This window comes from Loxodonta africana, chromosome 8 (assembly GCF_030014295.1).
Source record: "Loxodonta africana isolate mLoxAfr1 chromosome 8, mLoxAfr1.hap2, whole genome shotgun sequence".
Lineage (NCBI taxonomy): Eukaryota > Metazoa > Chordata > Mammalia > Proboscidea > Elephantidae > Loxodonta > Loxodonta africana.
In genome coordinates, this window is record NC_087349.1 from 21,133,610 (window position 1) to 21,156,141 (window position 22,532).

The 22,532-nt window shown below is 57.1% G+C and overlaps 1 protein-coding gene across 5 annotated transcripts; it reads left to right on the plus strand.

Moving 5' to 3' along the window:
* Nucleotides 1-22: 22 nt before the first annotated feature.
* Nucleotides 23-18,097, plus strand: IMPDH1 (inosine monophosphate dehydrogenase 1). 5 transcript variants are annotated; one of them, XM_064289744.1, is made up of 15 exons: nt 77-201; nt 4,520-4,618; nt 6,669-6,717; nt 9,396-9,497; nt 9,637-9,711; nt 9,989-10,195; nt 10,347-10,434; nt 11,954-12,153; nt 12,947-13,037; nt 13,229-13,324; nt 15,170-15,313; nt 15,393-15,537; nt 15,835-15,978; nt 16,091-16,174; nt 17,346-18,097. In XM_064289744.1, exons 2-15 carry the CDS (start codon nt 4,521-4,523, stop codon nt 17,365-17,367), a joined length of 1,545 nt encoding a protein of 514 aa, XP_064145814.1. In that variant the 5' UTR covers nt 77-201; nt 4,520; the 3' UTR covers nt 17,368-18,097. The 5 variants fall into 5 exon arrangements, with proteins under 5 accessions (XP_023400367.2, XP_064145814.1, XP_064145813.1 ...); XM_064289743.1 differs by having other exon boundaries at nt 107-201; nt 4,517-4,618; XM_023544599.2 differs by lacking the exon at nt 4,520-4,618 and having other exon boundaries at nt 23-201.
* Nucleotides 18,098-22,532: the final 4,435 nt, after the last annotated feature.

The following is a 22,532-nucleotide window of genomic DNA, read 5'->3' on the forward strand; positions in this document are numbered from 1 at the left end:
CGGAGAGGCTCCCGCTCGCCCTGAGCGCGGCCTCCGCATGGAGGGGCCGCCGCCACGGGGGTCGGGGCCGCTCTCGCCGCCGCTGCAGGAAGGCGGAGCCGCCGCGGTTCCGGAGCCCGGAGCCCGGCAACACCCGGGACACGAGACGGCGGCGCAGCGGTACAGCGCCCGCCTGCTGCAGGCCGGCTACGAGCCCGAGAGGTGACGCCTAGGGCCGAGCGCGGGGCGCATCCGGGGCGGGCGGCGAGGAGAGCGCGGCGGCTCCCGGGCCACGGCGGAGGAGGGAGGGCAGGCCACGCACTCTTGCCCTCTCGCCGCTTCACCTCTAACTTCCTGAATCGGGGTTCAGACGCCACGCACCCGTCTTTGGTTGAGGCTGTAGGCGGGCACTAGGCAAAAGGCTTGGCGCTGCGTTGCACGGGGGTCGGAGGACAGGGAACAGGTCGTAAAAACTCTCCCAAAAATCTTAGCCCTGGGTGGCACCTCTACTACACACCCGACGACACCTGCTCCAAGTGGCCCCAACTCCTGAGGTTCCGGCAGTGCTTGGAGTCCCTGTCCAACTTTGCGTACTCCTTCTTAGCTGTTTGCTCACAGAACGGTCCTCAGTGTAGGTGTCCAGATGCTTCGCCTCCTCTGGGCTGGGTAAGGACACCACCCCCATACCAGCGCCGCCCACCTCAGAGGCTCTCTAAGGCTCGGCACCCGCCCTGGGGTCTGTAAGGGAATGAGGGTCACTGGAGGAAGAGTAGGGGTATTGACCAGGGGCCCTGGGGGACTGGCTGAAAAGGAGACAGCTGCTAATCTCTGGATTGTCTCGCGGCCTGGAACGCAATCTACTGTCCCGGTCCAGAGGATTTGGACTTCTTTCGCTGGCCCATCTGCTGGTGCTCAGCAGCTCGGCGAGGTGACCTGACAGCTGGGCCTGGGGGTGGTCGGGGAGAATTAGCCAGCAGCTCGTGCTGGGGCTGGTGCTTATGTAAGAACTTTTAACGGCTTAGCGGGCTGCCTGGTGGACCTGGCCCCCCCCCGCCCCCCCGCAGGCTGGCTCTCTAGAGTGGCCTAGGTTTCGCCACCCCTTATCCTTCCTGCCGTTCTAGAAATCCAGCTACCGTGACCTGGAGTGCTAGGGAGGCGGCCCCAGGAGCTGAGGGAGCAGCGGGGCACTTGAGGGTTGAGGAGGCAGTGGCTTGGTTCCAGCAGATATTGGAAAAATGTTATCCCAGAGTTCGTGCCGGGGCCACACAGGGGCATCCTTCTCTAGATTCTACTTCTATATCAGTAGAGCTAACCTCTGTCCCCCACCCAGGCTCGGAAGAGCCCATGTAAGACCCTGGCCCCAGCCAGGTGGTATAATGAGATTCAAACCTGCCAGCTAGGCCTCCACCTGCCTCCGCCAGCACAGAGCTGTGGGAGGGGGACAGCGTTCCATGATAAGTCCTGGGTTTGAGGCTAGTGCCATTGCTCCCTAGCTTGAACTTGGGTGAACTGTGTCCCCCAGATCAGCAACACCAATGTGATTGCCTCTTCTCCCTCAGCCCTGCCCCCATCCTCACCCCCCCCCGAAATGTCTTGAAATCTTGTTCCTTCAAACATCCCCAGACCTGATACAGACCTCTAGGATCCCTGCCTGGACCTCCATGCCCCAGTAGAGCACTGCTCCCCGAGTACCTGGGGAAGGGTCTGGAAGGGGCCAGAAAGGGCTTAGGTCTGCCATCACCCACTACTACCCTCACAGCAGCTAGGTGGGGAGCCTCAGGGGACTGGGCCTTCCCCTGGTTGCCTGGGTGTCTCCTCCCCAAGGAGGAAGCAGCTGGGAAAGATCAGGAAGAGGGAGGAGGAAAGCCGGGGGATGGATTAAGAGTCTCTGGAAAAGGACAGCCTAACCCTGCTCTGAGCCCACGGCTTAGGGTCAGGAGGATCCCCTGACATGGGCAAAGCAGGAGGGGGTGAGGAGGCAGGCAGAAGAGGAGGAGTGGGGCTATGAGGCCTGTAGTCACTAGGGAAGTGAGCCCCCAACTCAGCATGGCAACCTCCTTCCCCAGGCCCCAGAGTTCTAGGCTGGAGCAGATGTCACATTAAGGTCACCAGAGATGGCAGACTCAGCTCTGCCCTGGTGGAACCCTAGCCATTCCTGACCCACACTGTAGGGGAGAATGACCCAGAGCAGGTACCTTGGGAGACCACAAAGGTTTGAGGGCAGCCATGCTCTGTCTGCAGTTGCCATCACAGCCCTGTCTTTCTATGGCCAGGAAGGTGCCCGGGGCAGCTCTGAATGGCCAGGGCCTTCCACTGGCTGCTCTTGCTGCTCCAGCTCTGGGTGGCAGTGAGAGGTCCTAATGCTGGTCCCTCGAGATAACCCCGTAAGCACAGGCCCCTAGGTGGGTATATGTGCTGAGGAGTCAGCAGAGCTTCCCAGGTGTCCCTGGCAAGCTGCCCAGCCCCGCTTAGCAAGACCCTCACTTGGCCATCTCCCTCCGTTCCAAGGCCTCATCAGGAGCCTGCCTTTGGAGTCCACTGGTGGGGAGGGGAACTTGGACTCTGAAGGGCAGGTGGTGTCTGTGATGTCCCTGTCCCCCACAGTGATAGTGAAGCAGACCTCTGTGAGTGCCCTCTAACACTGCGCCTCACCTCCAGCTCTGTGGGAAACCTCCCCTCCCCTCTGCACACAAATGGAACGGTCTGTATTTTCCTGGCAGGGTCTCGGGGGCATCACCGAGGGAGGTTGGGCATCCCAGGGAGCCTCTTGGCTTGGAGGCCAAGGCTCCCCTGGGCCCAGCTGCCACCACACTGCTGAGAGGTAAACAAACCCAGCCTCCCAGAGCTGGGGAGGGAGGGAGTGAGCTCCACAGGCAGCCACCGTGCCAGGAGGCCTGTGTCCCTGCCCTCTCCTTCTGTCACCTCATCAGTGAGCAGTGGGAACCACAGGAGCACCGAGAGAGGAGTCCGTGGGGTCTGAGTAGGAGGTTGCTCTCTAGCTTTTGGTCAGGGTAGCATTAACAGACCTGGTCACAATGGGCAGAGTCTCCCCCAACACCCCACCTTGCCCCCATGTGAATCAATTTGCTCCCCAATCTTACCACCCCACGTACAGAGCTGGGTATTGCTGGGCACACAGACCACCAAACTTCTGCCTGGGGAAGTTTTCAAAAGTTCCCTTGCCTCGGTACTAACTTGCATGCATACCCATTAGCGTAAGCCAGGCCTGTGTCCATCCCGTCTTCCCATCACACTCACCTTCCAAATAAAGCTACACTTGCCTTTCTGGAAAGAGCCCTGGTGGCAAAATGGCTAAGCATTTGGCTGCTAACCAAAAGGTCAGTGGTTCCACCCCACCAGAACGGACCAGCTGCTCTGTGGGAGAAAGATGTAGCAGCCTGCTTCCGTAAGCATTACAGCCTTAGAAACCCTATGGGGCAGTCTGCTTTGTCCTATAGGGTCACCATGAGTAGAATGAACCCCATGGCAATGGGTTTGGTTTTTGGTTTTTGCCTCTCTGCGGTTAAAACCTCTGCTATCCACACTCCTTTGTGAGCTGAGGACAGGGCACCCGCAGGAAGCCCTGGACCAGGAGTCAGAAGCAGCAGCCCCTACTCCTCCTTATGAGCCCTAGGCTCTGTACCTGTAAAGTGGAGGGACCTAATAACTGGCATTTAATAGATTGTAAACGTGGAAACACTGATGGCTTAGTGATTAAGAGCTATGGCTGCTAACCAAAAGGTCAGCAGTTGGAATCCACCAGGCGCTCCTTTGAAACTCTATGGGGGCAGTTCTACTCTGTCTTATAGGGGGGTCACTATGAGCTGAAATCTACTCGATGGCAGTTTTTTTTTTTTTTTTTAGTAAATGTGATCATTTATGAAAAATGCTTCGTAAACTTCACAGGGCTCCAAGGCCACCCAAAGGTCAGCGAGTGTCATTGCTGAGTATGCTAGCCCCCTAGGGATGATGGGTGGGGGGAGTGCCGGTGAGCGAGGCTGCAATGCCTGAGGGTCCACCCCTAGCTCCTCTTGGGAGGGGGGCTGGAAGCCCAGCCCAGGTCCTAACGGCTGGTCCCTGAAAGGAGCCCGGGGATTATCTTGGGGAAAGGCAAACGCGCTAGAGGTACCCCTGCGGGCGGGGAGCCTCAGGTCGGCCGGCAGGATGCCTGGGACCGCCTGGGCTGGGAGAAAGCCTGGGGCGCGCTGCGGGGGCCCGGGAGGCGGGCCAGCAGGGTGGGGGGCGTGTCCGTCTTGGCCCGGCCCCCTCCCCCGGGCCTGTGGGTCGCGGTGCCACTGCGGCCGGGCGTGCGCGCGGCAGGGCTCGCTGCCTTTGTGCGGGTAGCGCGGGCGGCGGCGGGCTCGGGGAGGGGCGGAGGAGGGCGGCGCCCGGCCCGCCCGTTGCCGCAGCCCCCGCCCCGGCCCGGCCGGCCCGCGGCGGCAGCGTGGCCGCGGCGTCAGCAGCAGCAGCAGCAACAGCAGCGGCGGCGGCGGGGCGGCCCGCGCGGAGGTTTATGTCGGGCCGCGGTGTCTCGCAGCAGCATGGCGGACTACCTGATCAGCGGGGGCACCGGCTACGTGCCCGAGGATGGGCTCACCGCGCAGCAGCTCTTCGCCAGCGCTGACGGCCTCACCTACAAGTAAGCACCGCGGCCTCGGCCCACCTGGGTGCGCGTACAGAGGCAGCGCGGTCCCCGGCCTGGCCCTGCACGTGCTCGCGCCCCTCGCCGTCCCTGCGAGACGCCGGCGGTCCCTGGCCCGACTCGAGTGGCTGGGCGGAGGGGGGCTGGGCTGGGGAAGGAAGGCAGCTCACGCCGAGAGAGGGACGTGGCACAGTGACATCGTGGCCCACGGTGCCATGCGCTGTTCCCAGCCAGGTCCGCGCCCGGCCTGCCCCCTTCCTCCTCCTAGTGGGCATCTTGGCCGCATGGGGGGGGGGGCGTGAGGGGATAGGGGACTTCGGGCGCGTGGGAACTCGAGGTGTGGGAGCTATGGGGAGATTTTTCCCAGACCTTCGTCCAAGGCACCTCTTGCTCCCGGTCGCCCCACGAGGGCAGAGGGGGCCCAGCAGCCCAGCCAAGGCTCGGGTGTTGCCCTCAGAAGAGGTCCAGCTGGGTGGATGGGATGGTACCCTTTTTTCTCTACCACCCAGACCAGCTCTCCACCTGTGCCCCTGGCTGCCCATAGTTTGGCACTGGTGCCCCCTTGGGCATGAGTATTCTGTGATTTCTACCGCTGAGCCCACCCCAGGTGGGATTTGGGAGGAGGGTGGGGACCTCCCGGTGTGCCTGTGGCTCAGCTCGCCCTTTCCCCGGGCCCTGGGCCAGTTGTCCTCCTGGCTGCAGGCCTGGCATCAGCCCTGCTCCTGGCTGCAGGACTGTGTCCATGCCAGGAAAGGGCGTCTGAGCCCAGGGCTGGGGCAGAGAGGGGATGCTGGGAACCCAGCGTCTCCTGCCCTGTCTCCTGCCAGTCCCTGACCCAGTCTCCCCAAATATCGGGGGTGCACAGCCACTCCTGAAAAGCATCTCCTTGCCTGCACATAGCTGGGCGTAGGCCAGGTGAGGGGTGGATAGAACACCTGGAAAATGACAAGAGGTCCAGAGGCCAAGCCCTGATGAGCCTGAGGCCTCTTGTAGACAGCAGAAGAAGGCTTGCTGAGGGGCAGGGGCCCTGGCCCAGAACTCTTCTTTACTTGGGGGTCTTTGGTAATGGTATATTTTTCATTGGAATCTGTTAGGGAAATGCCCTAGCGAAACCCTTGGGAGTTTCTCTAGGCCTTGGGGCAGATGAAAGACCTGACCCCTCCCGTCTGGGCTGTAGCCTCTCTAAGGAACCCTCCCTTTCAGCCCATCCACTCTGCGTGCTGGAGCTGGCTAGCTCAACGCCAGACCCAGCCTATCTTTTCCTGCCAGCACTGGGGGTGCCCGCACTTTGCTCGGCCTGGGTGGGAGGGCTCCACAGTGAGGGGCATTTGCCTCTGGGTGTATCTGTCCAATGGGGCAGTTCTCCTCTGTCCTATAGGGCTGCTCTGAGTCAGAAGTGACTCGATGGCAATGCGTGATATCTGTCCAAGGCTGTGATTTCAGGCAGGTGGAGCCCGTCAGGGCCCCTGGGCTCTGGTGCTGCACCCTGACACACCCATGTAGCCCTGTTCTCCCCAGATCCTGGGGTTCGCTGTGACCAGGGCTCGCCCTGGTGCTGGTAGTTACCTCACCTTGGCTGGGGCCCCAGTGTCTGGGTCCTAACTGTAAGGTCTTTTTCCTCCCTTCACCACCCCAGGCAGCGTCTGTCGGCTGCTCCAGTTCAGCTCAGCAGACGTTTCTGGGTGCCTGCCGTGTCCGCACATGCTGCACTCAGCCGCTGACTTGCGGTCCAGGCCATGCGGTGTCAGGCCACAGAGCCCGCCTCAGGTTCACCTGTGTTTACTCACCGTCTCCCCCATCAAGATTGGGAAGTTTGCAAGGGCAGGCCCTTGTCTGCTATGAGACTTCCACCCCCATGAGGGAACTTCTGTGTCCCTTGACAACACTGAGCCCTGAAGCAATGAATGTTTGGGGCCTTCTGCCGTGGTAGGTGCCCCAGGGCCACAGACCCTCTGCTGTCCCTGGAGGAGCACAGGAATCAGCTGCAGTTGGGGCCTCTCTGCCGGCTCCCTTCCCCACCCAATAACACTTGTTCTTCTCTTGCCAGCGACTTCCTGATCCTCCCTGGCTTCATCGACTTCATAGCCGACGAGGTGGTGAGTGCCTCTTTCTCTGAGGGGTAGCGAGGGGCGGGTATAGGTGTGGAGGAGGTTGACTTCTCACTCGAGGGCAGTGTGTGGGGGAGACCTTTCTTGGAAATGCGGCAGATGCATTGGTTGCTGCCGGAGAAACAAGAGCAATGGCCTGAGCCTCATGGGGCAAGGCTGCAGTGCGCATGTCCTGAGTGGGGGCGTCCGGCACAGGGCGGAAGAGCTCTCCGTCACTAAGGATCCCACGGTGGGGTCCCCCAGAGAGGGTGGGCTTGGGTGTGGCAGCCTTATAGAATAGACCAAAGAATTGGGTTTTGTCTGAAATCCTGAGCAAGGACATGATAGAAGCCAGTAAATTATGGAGATTTGTATAAGGTGCACAGACTTGTTCACTGAATCACAATGTACCAGAATGAGCACAGAGGTTTAAAGGAACTAGGGTAGCGCAAACCGTAAACATGCTCAGCTACTAATCAAAAGGTTCATGTTCACCCAGAGGTACTTTGGAAGAAAGGCCTGGTGATCTTCTTCTGAAAAATCAGCCATTGAAAACCCTATGGAGCCCAGTTGTATTCCTCCGACACATGTGGGGTCTTCATGAGTTGGAGCTGACTCCATGGCAACTGGTTAGGCTTTGGCTCTATGTGAGGAAACAGTGTCTTGCTTTGCAGGAGGGGCTTAGCAGTGAGCCAGATAGCAATTTCCTTTATACAGTGAAACCTGTGAGAGCTGGAACTCGACGAGACTGCCTTGTTTTTCAGGGTCTCACAAGTTTTCCGTCTTCAACAGGGTGCAGTCTTATCACTTTTCTATTGCTTGTTTTTTAATGGAAAATACTTAATTTTCCTTCTCTGGCAGGTTTCCGCCCTTAGCAGGTTTTACTGTATAATTAACACATGATAAACTCAGAGAGGCAGAGGGCAGTACTGACAGGTATAATCACTTCAATCAATTCTATCATAAATTCATACACTTCTAAAAATAGTTCATTTCTTTCTGGTGGCTATTGTTGTTGGTATTTACTCCTGTCAGATTCTCATGGAAGGCTGGAGCGCCCCTTTCTGTGCTGGGGAAGCTTATTTTCAGCCTCTGTACCCAGTACTGACAACAACCGATTTTTAGGGGGAAATTTGGGCTGTTCTAGATTTTTCCCTTAAGACAGCTATCAGGGAGCCTTCTTGGTTCAGCTGCTCAGTTCAATGAAGTTTACTGAGCATCCCGACTTTGTGCTGGACACTGGGCTGGGTGCTGGGAGGAGAGGGAGAGACAAGATCCCTGCCTGGCTGCTGAGGGTCTGTCTGTCCTGTCGGCCTCTGTCAGGAAGGCTCTTCTGTGGGATGATAGGGGAGGAGAAGGTGGAGCTTTCTAGCCTATGGGGCCATGATTCTGAACAGGATCTGTGGATGGACTTCAGGGGCCTTCGAATCTCCAAAAATTATACAGGCAGTCCCCGACTTACAACAGGGCTCCGTTCCAATGACACCATCTTAAGTCGGTTCTGATGTAAGTCGAATGCCTCAATTTTTCTTTTAGTTTTTATTATTATCGCCTTTTATTATCAGTATCTTAATAAATCTGATCTTTGTGTTTAGGAGTTGGAAACATTGCCTATAAACTTAAATATGTTTTAATACATACATGCATTAAAAAATACATAATTCATAAAAAAAGAAAAGGATGGTCGTGAGTGCAGTTCATCGTAACTTGGAATTAAGTCAGGGACTACCCATATATCAAAGTCTGCATCAGAGTGTTTTTGGGGATAGGATCTACAGCTGTTGACCTGAATCACAGAGGGGACTGTGATCTGGCTTTACCTGCCACTCAGATGCAGAAAGAAAAAGAAAAGCCAGTTGCTGTCCAGTTGACTGACTCATGACAACACCATGTGCGTCGGAGTAGGACCGTGCTCCACAGGGTTTTCATTGCCAGGCCTTTTTCTGAGGCACCTCTGGGTGGACTCGAATCTCCAACCTTTCCATCAGCAGCCACACACTTAACCGTTTGTGCCACCCAGGGACCCCCTCAAATGCAGAGGACTCCCTCGTGTGTATTTGCAGTCCTGGCCTCTCCCTGGAGCTGCAGACTCTCATTCTGGGGATTTCCTGGATATCTACTAGGCTTACACCTTGGAGAGCTTTTCCTCCCCGCCTTCCTGCTCCCAGTCACCATCATCTCTCCTGGTCCGGTGTAGCAGCATCCTAAGTGGCCTCCCTGCCCCAGCTCTTGTCACCTACACTCACTCTCCACAGGGAAGCCTGAGTGACCTTTTGAAAGCATAGATCAGATCATGTCACTCCTCTGCGTAAGACCCTTCAATGGCTCCTCAGCTCAGAAGAGAATAAGAGCCCCTCTCCGTGGCCCCTGCCTGCCTCTCACCCCTTGGCTCCCGCCTCCCTCCCTCCACTCTGCTTCCCAGCCTGTCTTTCTTTTAAAATCCACCAAGCTTGTTTCCACATTGGGGTGCTTGCATTCCCACTGCCTGGAGGACCCTCTTGTACAGGTGGTTCGTGTTTATCACCTTTCTTTTCTGTTACGTCAGCTCCGTTATAGAAACCAGGGACCTCAGGTGCCTGTCCACGGCTCTATCCCAGGGCCCACCTGTGCCTGATACATGTAGGAGCCTAATTAATGTTGTTAAGGGAAGGACAGAAGCTTTCACCAGGCTGTGCCTCCATCCACAGGACCTGACGTCGGCCCTGACTCGGAAGATCACGCTGAAGACGCCACTCATCTCCTCGCCCATGGACACCGTTACGGAGGCTGACATGGCCATCGCGATGGCCGTGAGTCAGAGCCCGGAGGGGGCGCTGTGCTGAGTGGCTGGAAAAATTGGAATCATTGGCAGGGTCTGCAGGGTGACAGGGGAGGCATGAGATGGGCTGGTTGGCACCCCGCCTCTGACCACACTTCCTTTCCCTGCAGCTGATGGGAGGTATTGGTTTCATCCATCACAACTGCACCCCAGAGTTCCAGGCCAATGAGGTGCGGAAGGTCAAGGCAAGTATGGGGCCCTGTCCCCAGAGAGAAGATGCCACCTGGCGGCCCCCATCTCACCAACCCCCTCCCTTGCCAGCCCTGCAGGTTGGCGCATTCCCTGGCTGATTGGTTGGGGGTACAGGGCTGAAGCCTCACCTGCCTACTGGCCCCTCACACTACTAAGGGGCTTGACTCTTGACTCCTCTCTGGCACAGCCAAGCACCCTCTGCCCTCTCTGTTCAGACCACGTGCTCCTCTAGCTTCCTTCCAGCGTTTTCCTTCTCCTGTCTGCCCACAGAAGTTTGAACAGGGCTTCATCACAGACCCTGTGGTGCTGAGCCCCTCACACACCGTGGGTGACGTACTTGAGGCCAAGATCCGGCATGGCTTCTCTGGCATCCCCATCACGGAGACTGGCACCATGGGCAGCAAGCTGGTGGGCATCGTCACCTCCCGAGACATCGACTTCCTTGCTGAGAAGGACCACACCACCCTCCTTAGTGAGGTGCCCATGGGGCAGGGAGAGGGTGGCTGGGGCACAGCTAGGGCCCAACACCCTGGGGCCTCGGGCTGGTGCCTGTGACCAGGGACCAGAGGGAGGCCTGGCTCCCTTCTCTCACCTGCCAACCTGCAGGCAAATGTTCCTGGCCCCACAGGTGATGACACTGCGGAACGAGCTGGTGGTGGCCCTGTCGGGTGTGACGTTGAAAGAGGCAAATGAGATTCTGCAGCGCAGTAAGAAAGGTACAGGGGAGTGGTCAGAAGGCGCCCTGTATCCCGAGCCCCGTCTCTTCACAGCCCCATGGGCTGTCCCAGCAAACAGAGTGCACCTTGGGGAGGTTTGACAGGCCCAGGCTGGAGCACGATCCCTAAGATGCTTTTCCTGACCTAGGAAAACCTGCCCCTCATTCAACATTCTCACAGTATCTTTCCCAAAACACTAAAAAGGAAAAACAACCCATTGTCGTTGAGTCGATTGTGACTCGTAGCGACCCTACAGGACAGAGTAGAATTGCTCCACAGGGTTTCCAAGGCTGTAACCTTTACAGAGGAAACCCTGGTGGCATAGTTATTAAGAGCTACAGCTGCTAACCAAAAGGTCGGCAGTTCAAATCCACCAGGCGCTCCTTGGAAACCCTATGGGGCAGTTCTACTCTGTCCTATAGGGTAGCTATGAGCCGGAATTGACTCGATGACAACGGGTTTGGGTTTTTTTCGGAATCTTTATGGAAGCAGGCTGCCACATCTTTCTCCCTTGGAGTGGCTGGTGGGTTTGGACCTCAGACCTTTCGGTTAGCAGCCGAGCGCTTAACCGTTATGCCACCAGGGCTCCTTTCCCAAAACATTATCAAAAAAACAACCAAACCATTGCCATCAAGTCGATTCTGACTCATAGCGGCCCTATAGGACAGAGAACTGCCCCGTAGGCTTTCCAAGGAGCGGCTGGTGGATTTGAACTGCTGACCTTTTGGTTAGCAGCTGAGCTAAAAAAAAAAAAACACTGCCACCGAGTCAATTCCAGCTCATAGTGATTCTATAGGACAGAGTAGAACTGCCCCATATGGTTTCCGAGGAGCGCCTGGCAGATTCAAACTGCCGACCTTTTGGTTAGGAGCCATAACTCTTAACCACTACGTCACCAGGGTTTCCTCCCAAAACATTGGTCCTGTGAAATGCTCATCATGAACAAAGGGTTCTGTGGTCTTAGAAGCCTAAGAAATGCTGCTTTGTCTGTCCCTTATCTTTTATAAAGAATTGTACTTAAGCTTTTTAAAGGCTCTGAGAAGTCCTGCAGTTAAATGCATTTGACATTGGTGCTGTTTTCATCATATTTGTTAGGTCCCTGTGGGGTACTCTGGGAATGCTCCCTGATCTATACTCGAGGGTTATTTGGAGGTGGCATCAGGCAGGGCACATGCTCCCCTCTGTGGGACAGCCTCACATTTGTGCCCTGGCTAGGAGTGTTCAGACCACTGTGGCCCAGCTGGTGGAAAAGAGGCAGGAAGAGCTCAGGAGCCCTCTTGGCTGGGAGGTTTCTTTGCTTCCTGTTCCTGGGAAGAGGTCCAGGTCCCTAGAAGTGCTTCCTCAGTGGGTGCTGTCACCTAGTGGCTGGTTTGGGCACTTCAGGGGAATCGTCAGCAGGGTCCATTTCATCCCCTGGCCCTCCTTCCCTTGCTCCTCCAAACAAATAATACTCCTGCCTTCCTGGAGGTAGGGGACAGAGAAGCCTGTGCCTTCATCTTGTCTCTGCCTTCCTCGGCAGGGAAACTGCCCATTGTCAATGACCGCGATGAGCTAGTAGCCATCATTGCCCGCACTGACCTGAAAAAGAACCGGGACTACCCTCTGGCCTCCAAGGACTCCCACAAACAGCTGCTGTGCGGGGCAGCTGTGGGCACCCGAGAGGACGACAAGTACCGCCTGGACCTGCTCACCCAGGCCGGTGCCGATGTCATAGTGCTGGTAGGGCGCCCCCTGGGGACGGCCATGGGGAAAGCCCAGAGGGGAGTCAGTCAGCAGAGTAGAGGCTTATGAAAACCCAGGTTTGCCTCTGAGCAGTCGAGGAGCCTCCCTCTGTTGCTCTCAAGTCAGAATTAGAAGGACCACCATTACTCTTGACAGCTCAGAACAAACGGGCCCCTCTGAGGGCCTTCCTCGCTCAAAAGTTGGCAGTAATACAGCTCCCGTTCAGTGTCTTAGGGAACTTACCACTGGCCAGGCACCAGGCTAAAACCTTTCTGTATTTTAACTCATTTAGTTCTCAGCCCCTTGAAAGGTACAATTATCAGTCATCCGATTTACGAGATGAAGAAACCGTCTCAAAAAGGTTAAGTCAGTTTCTTTAGTCAGTGAATGGGTGGAATCAGGACATGACCCCAGGCGGTACTCCTGGCTGGGAAGGTGGATCCTTACAACAGGTGTGTCTGCTGCAGTTGTTTTGTGCCATCAAGTTGATTCAGACTCCTAGTGACCCCATGTGACAGAGTAGGACTGCACCTTAAGGATTCCAAGGCTGGAATCTTTTCGGAGGAGGGAGCCACTGCAGCTGAGTGCTTAACTGCTGTGCCACCAGGGCTCCTGCCACAGTTAGTGGTGCTTAACCCCCTCACTTTGAGAATCATCTGACAGCTATCCAGCGTCTCTTCCCTGAAAACAAAGAGCATTGTCCTAAGAGTTTTCATGATTTCAGAGTCCCCGTCCACTAAAGGATCACCTCCCGCAGTGAGGCTCCTTAGCTTGCTGTCCCCTCTCCTAGGACTCGTCCCAAGGGAACTCGGTGTATCAGATTGCCATGGTGCACTACGTCAAGCAGAAGTACCCCCACCTCCAGGTGATTGGTGGGAATGGTGAGTCCACGCCCCTCTCACTCCTGTCCTTGCCTGTCACCGTGCCACTCCTCTCTGTCCTTCATATCCCTGCATGCTGGCATTGCCCTGGAGTTGGGGACAGGCTAGATGGGCTTTGGTCATTGTGGGGAGTGCTAGACTGGGGTCCCAGGGCATCCCATCCTCACATTGTTCCTCTCCCCCACTGACAGTGGTGACAGCAGCTCAGGCCAAGAACCTGATTGACGCCGGTGTGGACGGGCTGCGTGTGGGCATGGGCTGCGGCTCCATCTGCATCACCCAAGAAGGTAGGTGCCACTAGGAGAGCCAGTGGTGGCCAGTTTGAACACCCCTTCCAGCCTCTTATTCAACGAATTTGTATTAAGTGTGCACTCTGCAAGGTGACTTCCTGGAATGGTGGGCTCAGGGGGTGACCCAGGCATAGACCCTGCCCTGTGGACACCATGGGCCAGGCAAGGCAGGTGTGAACAGGTAAGGCTATTGTGGGTTTTGGGTGTATGCCAGCCTACTTCGCAGGGTCTGGTCCACGCGGCCCAGTTGGGAGGCCCCACGCCGGTGTGACTGCTTTTCTGAGTTGCTGGTTGGAAGCCAGCTGGGAGTTTGGATTGGATTTGTGGTAAGGTACATACTTAAGGCATGGACATAGCATGGCCCTAAATCTATGAGGGTATTATATACCCATGTAGTGTGGTGGAGTCCCTGGGTGGCACAAATGTTAACATGATCGGCCACTCCGAAAGGCTAGAGGTTCGAGTCCCCCCAGAGGCACTTTGGATGAAAGGTCTGGCAATCTACATCTGAAAAAGCAGTCGTTGAAAAACATATGAGGCGCGGTTCTGTCCTGACACGCGTGGGGTTGCCGTGAATTGGAATCGATTTGACAGCACCTGGTTTTAGTGTGGTGGTTGAGGGGGGGTTCCCCTCCGGCATGAGGCCCTTCGCGGGGTGGGTCCTTGAGCATGGAATGGGGAGGGTGAGACCCTGACATGTGGCCCCCTCAGTAGCTAGGGGAACATACCCTGGAGGCTAGTGTCTGACGTGGGGGCTGGCTGCCTGGAAGAGGTAGGCCCTGGCTTGGCCCGCGGGGTGTGCCTGGCCCTTCTAGCGAGGGCCACTTCTCCAGAATGCTGAGTGACCCAGTGGGTCTTCTCTGTGCAAAATACCTGCTCTCCCGCTTGGGCTACAGAGCTTCTGCTTTTAGTCATTGCCGACCTGCCCGTTAGCTGACCTCTGTGGTGGAACGGGGCCCTCTCTCACTCGCTCACCAGATATTTGTGGAGTGCTGCTCTGTGTTAGTTACTGTTCTAAGCCTGGGGATCCAGGGAGGACAAAACAGACAAGAGGCACACCAGAGAAGGTCCCTTCTCGGGTTTATTCAGCTTTATATCCATCCCTAGATGTGTGCTGCTTCCTTAGAAGTTCCTCTTCAAACCTAACATTTAAGCATCTTAAACAGTTAAACGTAGAAAATGCAAACGTTCTGGGAAAACCAATATCCTTAACAGTCCTTAAGGGGACCATCAGTCCCTAACCCTAATAATGGTTTTTGCAAATGAAAGCCTTGAATAGGAATCTGTGCAGCTGAGAGCAGGTGAGGCTGGGGCTACCAGGCCTGAGCTGGTGCATTGGTCTGGGGGCAGCTGTGCTACACTCTGAAGGACAGCACTGATCCTGTTCGCGTCAGAACCCCTGTAGTGCTGTCATGGGTGGTGTGACCCAGGTCCCTGCGGTGACATTCACCTGGAGGCATTTGCTGTCATCTACCTATCTTCTAGGAGTCCCTGGGGGACACATCATTAAGCGCTCAGCTATTAACTGAAAGGTTTGGTGGTTTGAATCCACCCAGAGGCACCTTGGAAGAAAGGCCTGGCAACCTACTTCTGAAAGAAATCAGTCATTGAAAACCCGCTGGAGCACAGTTCTATTCTGACACGCGTGGGGTTGCCATGAGTCAGAGTCGGCTCTGTGGCAACTGGTTTGGTACCTACCTTGTACCTCAGAAGCTTCATCCAGCCCTGCCCCTTTTCCCCAGGGTGAAAGTGGGACACGGGGACAGGGTTGACCTGGCCCTGTGCTGCTGTTGACGCATCTCTTTCTTGTGCCCTCCTTCTCTCCCTTCCCCCCACCACCAGTGATGGCCTGTGGCCGGCCCCAGGGCACTGCCGTCTACAAGGTGGCTGAGTACGCCCGGCGCTTTGGTGTACCGGTCATAGCCGATGGTGGCATCCAGACTGTGGGCCATGTGGTCAAGGCCCTGGCCCTTGGAGCTTCCACAGGTAGGTGGGGTGGGAGCTGGGAGTGGGCAGGCCAGGAGGAGGGCTCCACGGCTGAGGCACTGACCCTCGTCCACTCCAGTGATGATGGGCTCCCTGCTGGCTGCCACCACGGAGGCCCCCGGTGAGTACTTCTTCTCGGATGGGGTGCGGCTCAAGAAGTACCGGGGCATGGGCTCGCTAGACGCTATGGAGAAGAGCAGCAGCAGCCAGAAGCGATACTTCAGGTACCTGCCCTGAGCCCCGGCCCAGGCTGATACGCCCTCAACCCTCAGGGCCCACACAACATTGACTTTCTAAGGTGGCACCCAGTCCCCACTTTATAGATTGGCACAGGGCATAAGTAGCCGACCTCAGACCAGCACCTGGGTCCCTGACTCAGAATTCATGCTTTGTTTAACCCTGTAGTCCAGGGAGTGGCTGCTTTGGGGGAGCCTTCTGGGTAGTATCCCCTCTCTCCTTAAGAGGTGGGGAGGGGCCCTCTGAGCCATGGGATCTGGCTCAGGGTCCCCGCCTTCCTGCAGTGAGGGGGACAAGGTGAAGATTGCGCAGGGTGTCTCTGGCTCCATCCAGGACAAAGGCTCCATCCAGAAGTTCGTGCCCTACCTCATCGCAGGTATCCAGCATGGCTGCCAGGACATCGGAGCCCGGAGCTTGTCTGTCCTGCGGTGAGTGCTAGGGAGGGGAGCACCTGGGAGGCTTGTGGAACCTTACTGCTTCCTCTCTGTCTCTCTTTTCCACCTTTGTGGCCCTGACCTGCTCCGCCCACCTTCCTGCCAGGTCCATGATGTACTCAGGAGAGCTCAAGTTTGAGAAGCGGACCATGTCGGCCCAGATTGAGGGTGGTGTTCACGGCCTACACTCGTAAGTGGGTGGCACCCTTGCCCCAGCTGGCTGGGACTGAGTTGGGCAGGTGGGGTCGTGTCTCAGAGGCTGCGCTGAGTTCCAGGAGCCCTATGCACCACCTCCTCCCAGGGTGGAGGCTGCTTCAGGGTGCCACACCCTCTCCTACAGGCCCCAGCCTACCCTTGAACCCTGGCCCTTAGCCCCATGCAGGCAAGGCCCCCCCCCCCCCTCGGGCTTCTCCCCGAGCAGGGCACGGGAGTTGTGGCCACTAGCCCTACCAGGACTCAGGGCCCTTGCTTGCTCAGAAGCTTGGTGAGAGTGGAAGGGGGCTGTCAGTGCTGAACTCTTACTGGCGGTGGCACCAGGCAGGCAGCGGAGGCTGGGGGCCTGGGCCCTCTGGCGGGGAGCAGGGCAGAGAGACAGGAGCAGGGCCAGCGCCGGGGCGGCCGTGGTGGGGGGCAGAGCGAGCTGCAGCAGTAGTGACAGGCACGCAGCCCGCCCTGGCTGAGAGGGCCCGTCTCCCCGGCGTAGCGGGCGTCTAACCTGTGTCTCTTTCTGCCCCACCCTCCCATAGCTATACCCTTCTGCCGTGTAAGTAACCGCGCTGCCCGGGCCAAGCGTAGAGTAGAGCAGGGGCAGTGTGGGTGGGATCTGGGCATGGGCGGTGGGCTGGGGGCAGTGCTGGGATATAATCATGGGACGTGGACCCCAGGATCGGGGTCTCCCACCCCCGCTCCCAGCACCACGGTGGGGGATGCCAGCAGTGCCCCCTCGTCCAGGTGAAATGCAAATCCCCTTCCTTCTGGGGTGCAGAGAGCGGCCTGTCATCACAGGCTTGAAATGGCCTGTCTGGGACAGGACCCAGGACCACCGGAGGCCCAGGCAGCAGGGGGTGGGGAGACCCAGAGCAGCAGAGGCTTAGCTCCTGGGCCTGTGTGAGGCTGGACGTGCCTTCCTGAGCTGGCTCCACACTGGGCCCTGAGGCTGCTCAGCTCCGTGTGCCTTTCTGCCCCGGCCCAGCTCCTCAGAGAGCCCTAGCCCTGGCGGGACAGAGGCACGGGGCCTGCTCTCTGCCCTCCCCCACCGCCCATGGCCCAGGCAGGGGCTTCTGTGGCCCTGGACAAGGGGATCTGGAAGGGAGCTGGGTCCGCATGCCCACACCTGATGTCCTGTTGCCTTGTTCCCACAGTTATGAGAAGCGGCTGTACTGAGGACGGCGGTGGAGGCCGAGGCAGCGGAGGGGGCATACCCCCCGGTCCCCCTTCGGGCCCAACCTCCCTCCATAACTGAGTGGCCCACAGATTTGCACTACAGGTTCCCCAGCTCCTGTCCAGGGAGAGAGGAGGGGACAAGGGGTCCCGAGGGGCTGGTGGTGCTCCCGGGGCACCCCTGCAGTCAAGATCGCTCCTAGGCCAGGCTGCCCTGGGAGCCCTTAGGGCCCCCGCTTCAGCACCCTAGGCCAGCTGCCAGGCTCTCAGGCCTTGTGCCTGCCTCAGGTCTTTCTCGCTGCAGCCTGCTCTGGCTGGCTCGCACCCCAGGCAGGTGGCCCCTCCTGGCTTCTCCTGTAGGGCACCCTCCCTTCCCAGGAAATGGTGCTGTCCTGGCCCTGCCTCTGGCCCATCCTGGGCTACCGCCCCCTCAGCCAGGTGGCACTTCTGGGCTCCTAGCCCAGGCCAGGGGGAGGTCTCTGCCCCCTTCCCCTGGCCCCCAGGCTATCCTGGGCCCTGCTCCTCAGGCCACTCCCCCATCCCTGGCCCTGGGGAGGAGGCCACCCTGACCATGGCCGCCTGCCTGTCATTCCTGCCCCCCACCATCCGCAGGTATACCATTCCTGCCCTCTCCTCTCAGCTGCAGTCGAAGGCTTTAACTTTGCACACTTTGGGGTCACGTTGGCGTCATTGTATATTAAATAATCTGAATAAATCAAGCAGGTCTCAATGCCTCAGCTGTCCTGTCTCTGTATCTGTCCTTGTGGGCCGTGATCTGGGCCTCATCAGAGTCGGGCTGAGGGAGGTGCCAGGCCCAGCCTCCCCAGGAAGGTGATGAGGGCATCCCGGGGTGGTAGTGCAGGTGGGTCACGTGGGGCGGGAGGCCTCCCAGGCCTGGGCACACATGAGCATCCCTGCCCATTGCCAGCCAGCCAGCAGCTCCTGCAGGTGGGTGGTGTTGCAGAGGGGGGTTGTCATGGCTGTAGGAGACAAGCAGGAGGCCCTCACAGGTGGCTGCCAGCTTTCTTATGCCTGTTTGAGTGGTATCTGTGCCTCATGACGACATTCTGTGCCCACTGCGGCTTCGTAACGCTAAATGGTGCAACTGGGGCACAGGTGGAAGCAGAGCAGGGCTGTGGCCCTGACCGTGGGGCCCAGGGCCTGAGGGCCCATCAGCTGAGACACCTGTGGCAGGAGGCAGAGGGGTGAGCCCCTGTTCATGTTCAGCGCAGTTCTGCTTTCTGGCCTTGGACCTCTCATGGCAGAACAGCACTGCCACCTGGGCTGCAGGGTACCCCTAGCGTTGGGGGTCCTGGGGCAGTGATACTACCTTCCTGTGCTTCTGTTGTTGTCATTGTGCAATGGGCACAGAATGTCGTCATGAGGCACAGATACCACTCAAACAGGCATAAGCAAGGAGGATGGCCTGGGAGGCGCTGGCAGTAGGAATGAGCAGAGTGAAGAAGGCCCTGGTCTGGGGAGAGTGAAGAGTTAGGACATCCCCATGACTATGAGGAGGGGCTTCCGCAGCCCACTGTTGCACAAGCCATGCTGATACCACCCTCACCCAGGCCCTTCCTGGTAGCACTTGGTCAGGGGCCACATATCTACAGACAGTGTCTGGGGCTAGTCTTTCATCATGGCGTCTGCCAGGGGTGGGAATGAAGGAGCTGGGAGGTGGGTTCAGAGCTGTTGCAAAGTGAATGAGTCATTGGGAGCCCTGGGAGGCCTTGAGCCCTGGCTGAGCACCTAAGGGCGGTGACCCACTGTGGGAAGAAGGAACCAGGATTCCAGTAGATGATCCCAGGGTATGAGAGGGGATGGACCACAAAGCGGCCATGTTTTGTGGTTTGTTTTGTACATCTGTTTACAAAGCCATACAGGAAGCAGCTTGACCACCAAGTGAGATGGAATAATCGAAGGTTTTAGACAACGCTAAGTCACTGCATCAAGGGTGTGAGCAGCTTGAGGGGAGAGCTACTAGCTGAAAGGTTGGAGGTTCAAACCCACCCAGCCGCTCCACAGGAGAAAGACCTGACTGTATGCTCCCATAAAGATTACAGCCCGTGGGGCAGTTCTACTGTCACATGGGGTAGCTATGAGCCCAAATCAACTTGACAGCACCTAACAAGTGGAATGGGTTACCATGTAAGTAGTAACAGCACCCCGTTCCTTGAGACATGTTAGCATTATCTGGCCCTTCTAAAAAAAAAAAAAAAAATTTTTTTTTCTAGAGGGCATTTGAGCATTGCCCTCCTCTCACTTTCGCGTGTATCAGAATCACCTGGAGAGCTAATAACTCATCCAGAGGCCCAGGCTCACTGAGTAGGATGGGGCCTGGGCTGAATTTGGGCTCAGTCCCCCAGGTGCTGATACATAGCAGAGTCGGAGAATCCCTGCTTTAGAGGAAATTAGGGTTTTGAAAAGGGATCAGACTGGTTTGAACCCCTGCTGAGAATCTGCATTTCTAACAAGTTCCCAGGCAATGCTAATGCTGCTGGTTAGGGACCAATTCTAAAAACTACTTGTAGGTATGTGGTTCTCAAAATTTAACCATACATAAGAATCACCTGGCCGGCAGTTCGACTGTGTCCTACAGGGTCTCTATGAGTCAGAATCCACTCGCCAACAGATATTCTGATTCTAGTCTCTTCTGGCTAATCTATTTGTCTAATCCTGCTCCTGTATCACTCTGTTTTAAATACTCTAGCTTTATAGTTCCATTACTTATTTGGGTGAGTTCACCCTCATTAATTCTTTTCAAAAACATTTTGGTTAATCTTGTACATTTAATATTCAGAACTTTAAAATCATCTTGCAATTTCTATTAAAAATTCTATTGAAATTTTGATTAGAAATGCAACAAACTTGTCTTTGAGAATCATATCTTTAAAATACTGAGCGTTCACATGTAGGGACATATCTTTCCATTTATTCAGCTCTTCTGTAATGTCTATCAATAAAGTTCCTTTTTTAAAAAAATCACCTGGAGACCTTGTTAAAATGTAGATTCTGACTGAGTATATCTGGGGGCAGAAATGCAGATTCTCAGCAGGGGTTCAACAAACTGGTTCAAAGCCCTGGAGGAAATCCAGGAATCCAATCCCATGATTTCTGAGGCTCTTTCCCAAGCTGCGCTCTAAAAATTTCAGGAGACACCATACCTAGCCCACCGCCTCCTTGTGAGGATTATGTGAGAGAAAAAGTGGAAAGTTACAGGTGTCGGAAACTGAGTCTCATCAGGTCCCATTTGCATCCCCATGGCACCAGGAATCAGGTCTGGAAATACGTGCAGGTAGGGTTGAGCCTAGACAACACCTTACTCTGGGCTTAAGTCCAGCCACTGTTGGGAAGGCCCAGGTGGGACAAAGGGACAGATAATCTGGGTAGGAAGGCTACATCAGTTGGTCATTTGGGACAAACGCAGATCACAGGCTCTGTGGCCAGCAGAATGAAGGTCCCCCAGGCGTCCCCTCCCTTCACCCTGGCACACTCACCCAGCGCCCTGCAGTCCAGGCTGCCCACCACCAGGCTGTCCAAGCCGTGGCCCGGCAGCCGCAGCATCCCGCTCCCCTGGTGCCCCAGGTCTCGGATCACCAGCAGCAGCATCTGTGTGAAGGTGTAGCCGCCCAGGGAAAGGGCGTGCGCCACCAGCGACCCACTGGCCAGCGGCCCAGGCGACTGCAGCAGCGCCAGGAGCAGGGCAGGGGGCCCCAGGCCCTGGTGCGAGCACAGGAAGTGCCCCAGAGCCCTCTCGGCCACCGGCATTTCAGAGCCGCGGGCCAAGTACAATTCCAGGTACTTGGCCTGGGCGGCTGGCCGTGCACCCAGCCAGGGCAGGAGCAGACGCAGTGGGGGCAGGAACGGGGGGGGGGGGCTGGGTGGGCCTGGTGGGCCCGGCTTTCTGTACAGGCGGATGGAGCGGGAGAGGTGGGTCACTGTCACCTGTGGGGAGCAGCCAGGCCATCCTTATCTCTGGGGCTCTAGGGGCGGGGGGAGGACAGATGGGGAGGTGTGGCAAGTGGCCCTAGCCTCTGTTGGCTGAGAACAGGGGCTCTCAGATGGATCGGCGCCGGTAGTTAGGAGGGGCCGCACCAGCCTCCGGAGGCCCCTTTTAGCGTCTATGGTCTGGTGCCAATCAGGAAGTGGGCAGGCGGCCTGGAGGAGGGTCAACACCCGCTGGGTCTGATTCGGCTTCCCCCAGCCCTGTCTCCACCCCTTCTCTGCACTTCCAAACGTGGGGTTCAGAGAGGTCCAGCCATGAGGAGGGTGCTGTGGGCCTGAGTAAAGGGGTAAGTGGAGAAGTGCGGGGCGGGGGGTGTGGGGAAGGACGCTTCACTTCCCTTCTCCCTACTCCCAGCTTTTTGTTCTCTCAGGATCACTCCTGGCTTGCAAGGGCCTGATCTCACCCACAGCCTCTTTGGGTCCACCCCTGCCTCACACACAGGTCACAGGTGCCCTCGTTAAGGGACAGGACGGGGGCGGGGCACAAATTCAACCCCTTCTCTTTCCAGCTGAGGACAGTTTGGAGGCAGAGATCTGGTCAGATGTTCAGGGTCACAGCATCCAGCCCCCTGCAACCTACCTGAGGGCCAGCTGCTAGCCCTGGACACACCCTCAACCTCTCAGCTGACTCCTCATACCTGCGGTCCTCTGGACAGGCCCCGCCCTTCAGGTGCAGGGGTCACCGCCATCAACCGCCTCCTCTTGGTTTACCTTCAGGATCAGCTCAGTAGGGAAGGTGGCGGGGTCAGGAACCCAAGAGACCTCATCAGTCTCTGATCCACCCTTCTTAATCTCATTGGTGACATCAGCTTCTGGGCTGAGAGCCAGGGTGTCTGGCTCCGAGCCAGCCATGCCCCAGCCCAGCTAGAGCTGAGAGAGTGCCTGGGTAACATGGTGCAGTATAGCTCCCACCCCTTGTGCCTCAGTTTCTCTTTTTGTGATCCTAAACAGGGAGAGAGTAGTGTCCCCCAGAGGCACCCCAACAGCCTGTTGCCCCACCTCAGAAGCTCAGCCCTCACCTTTCAGAATAGGTTGACCTCAGGGTAGCCAAGCCCAGCGGCTGTCTGGACAGGAATCAGACTCTGGAGTCCTGGTTCCCCAAAGGAGTACGTCTTTCTGCTTCTCCCTCCTCTGTCCAGTGGTTCTCTTTGGAGGATCCAGGG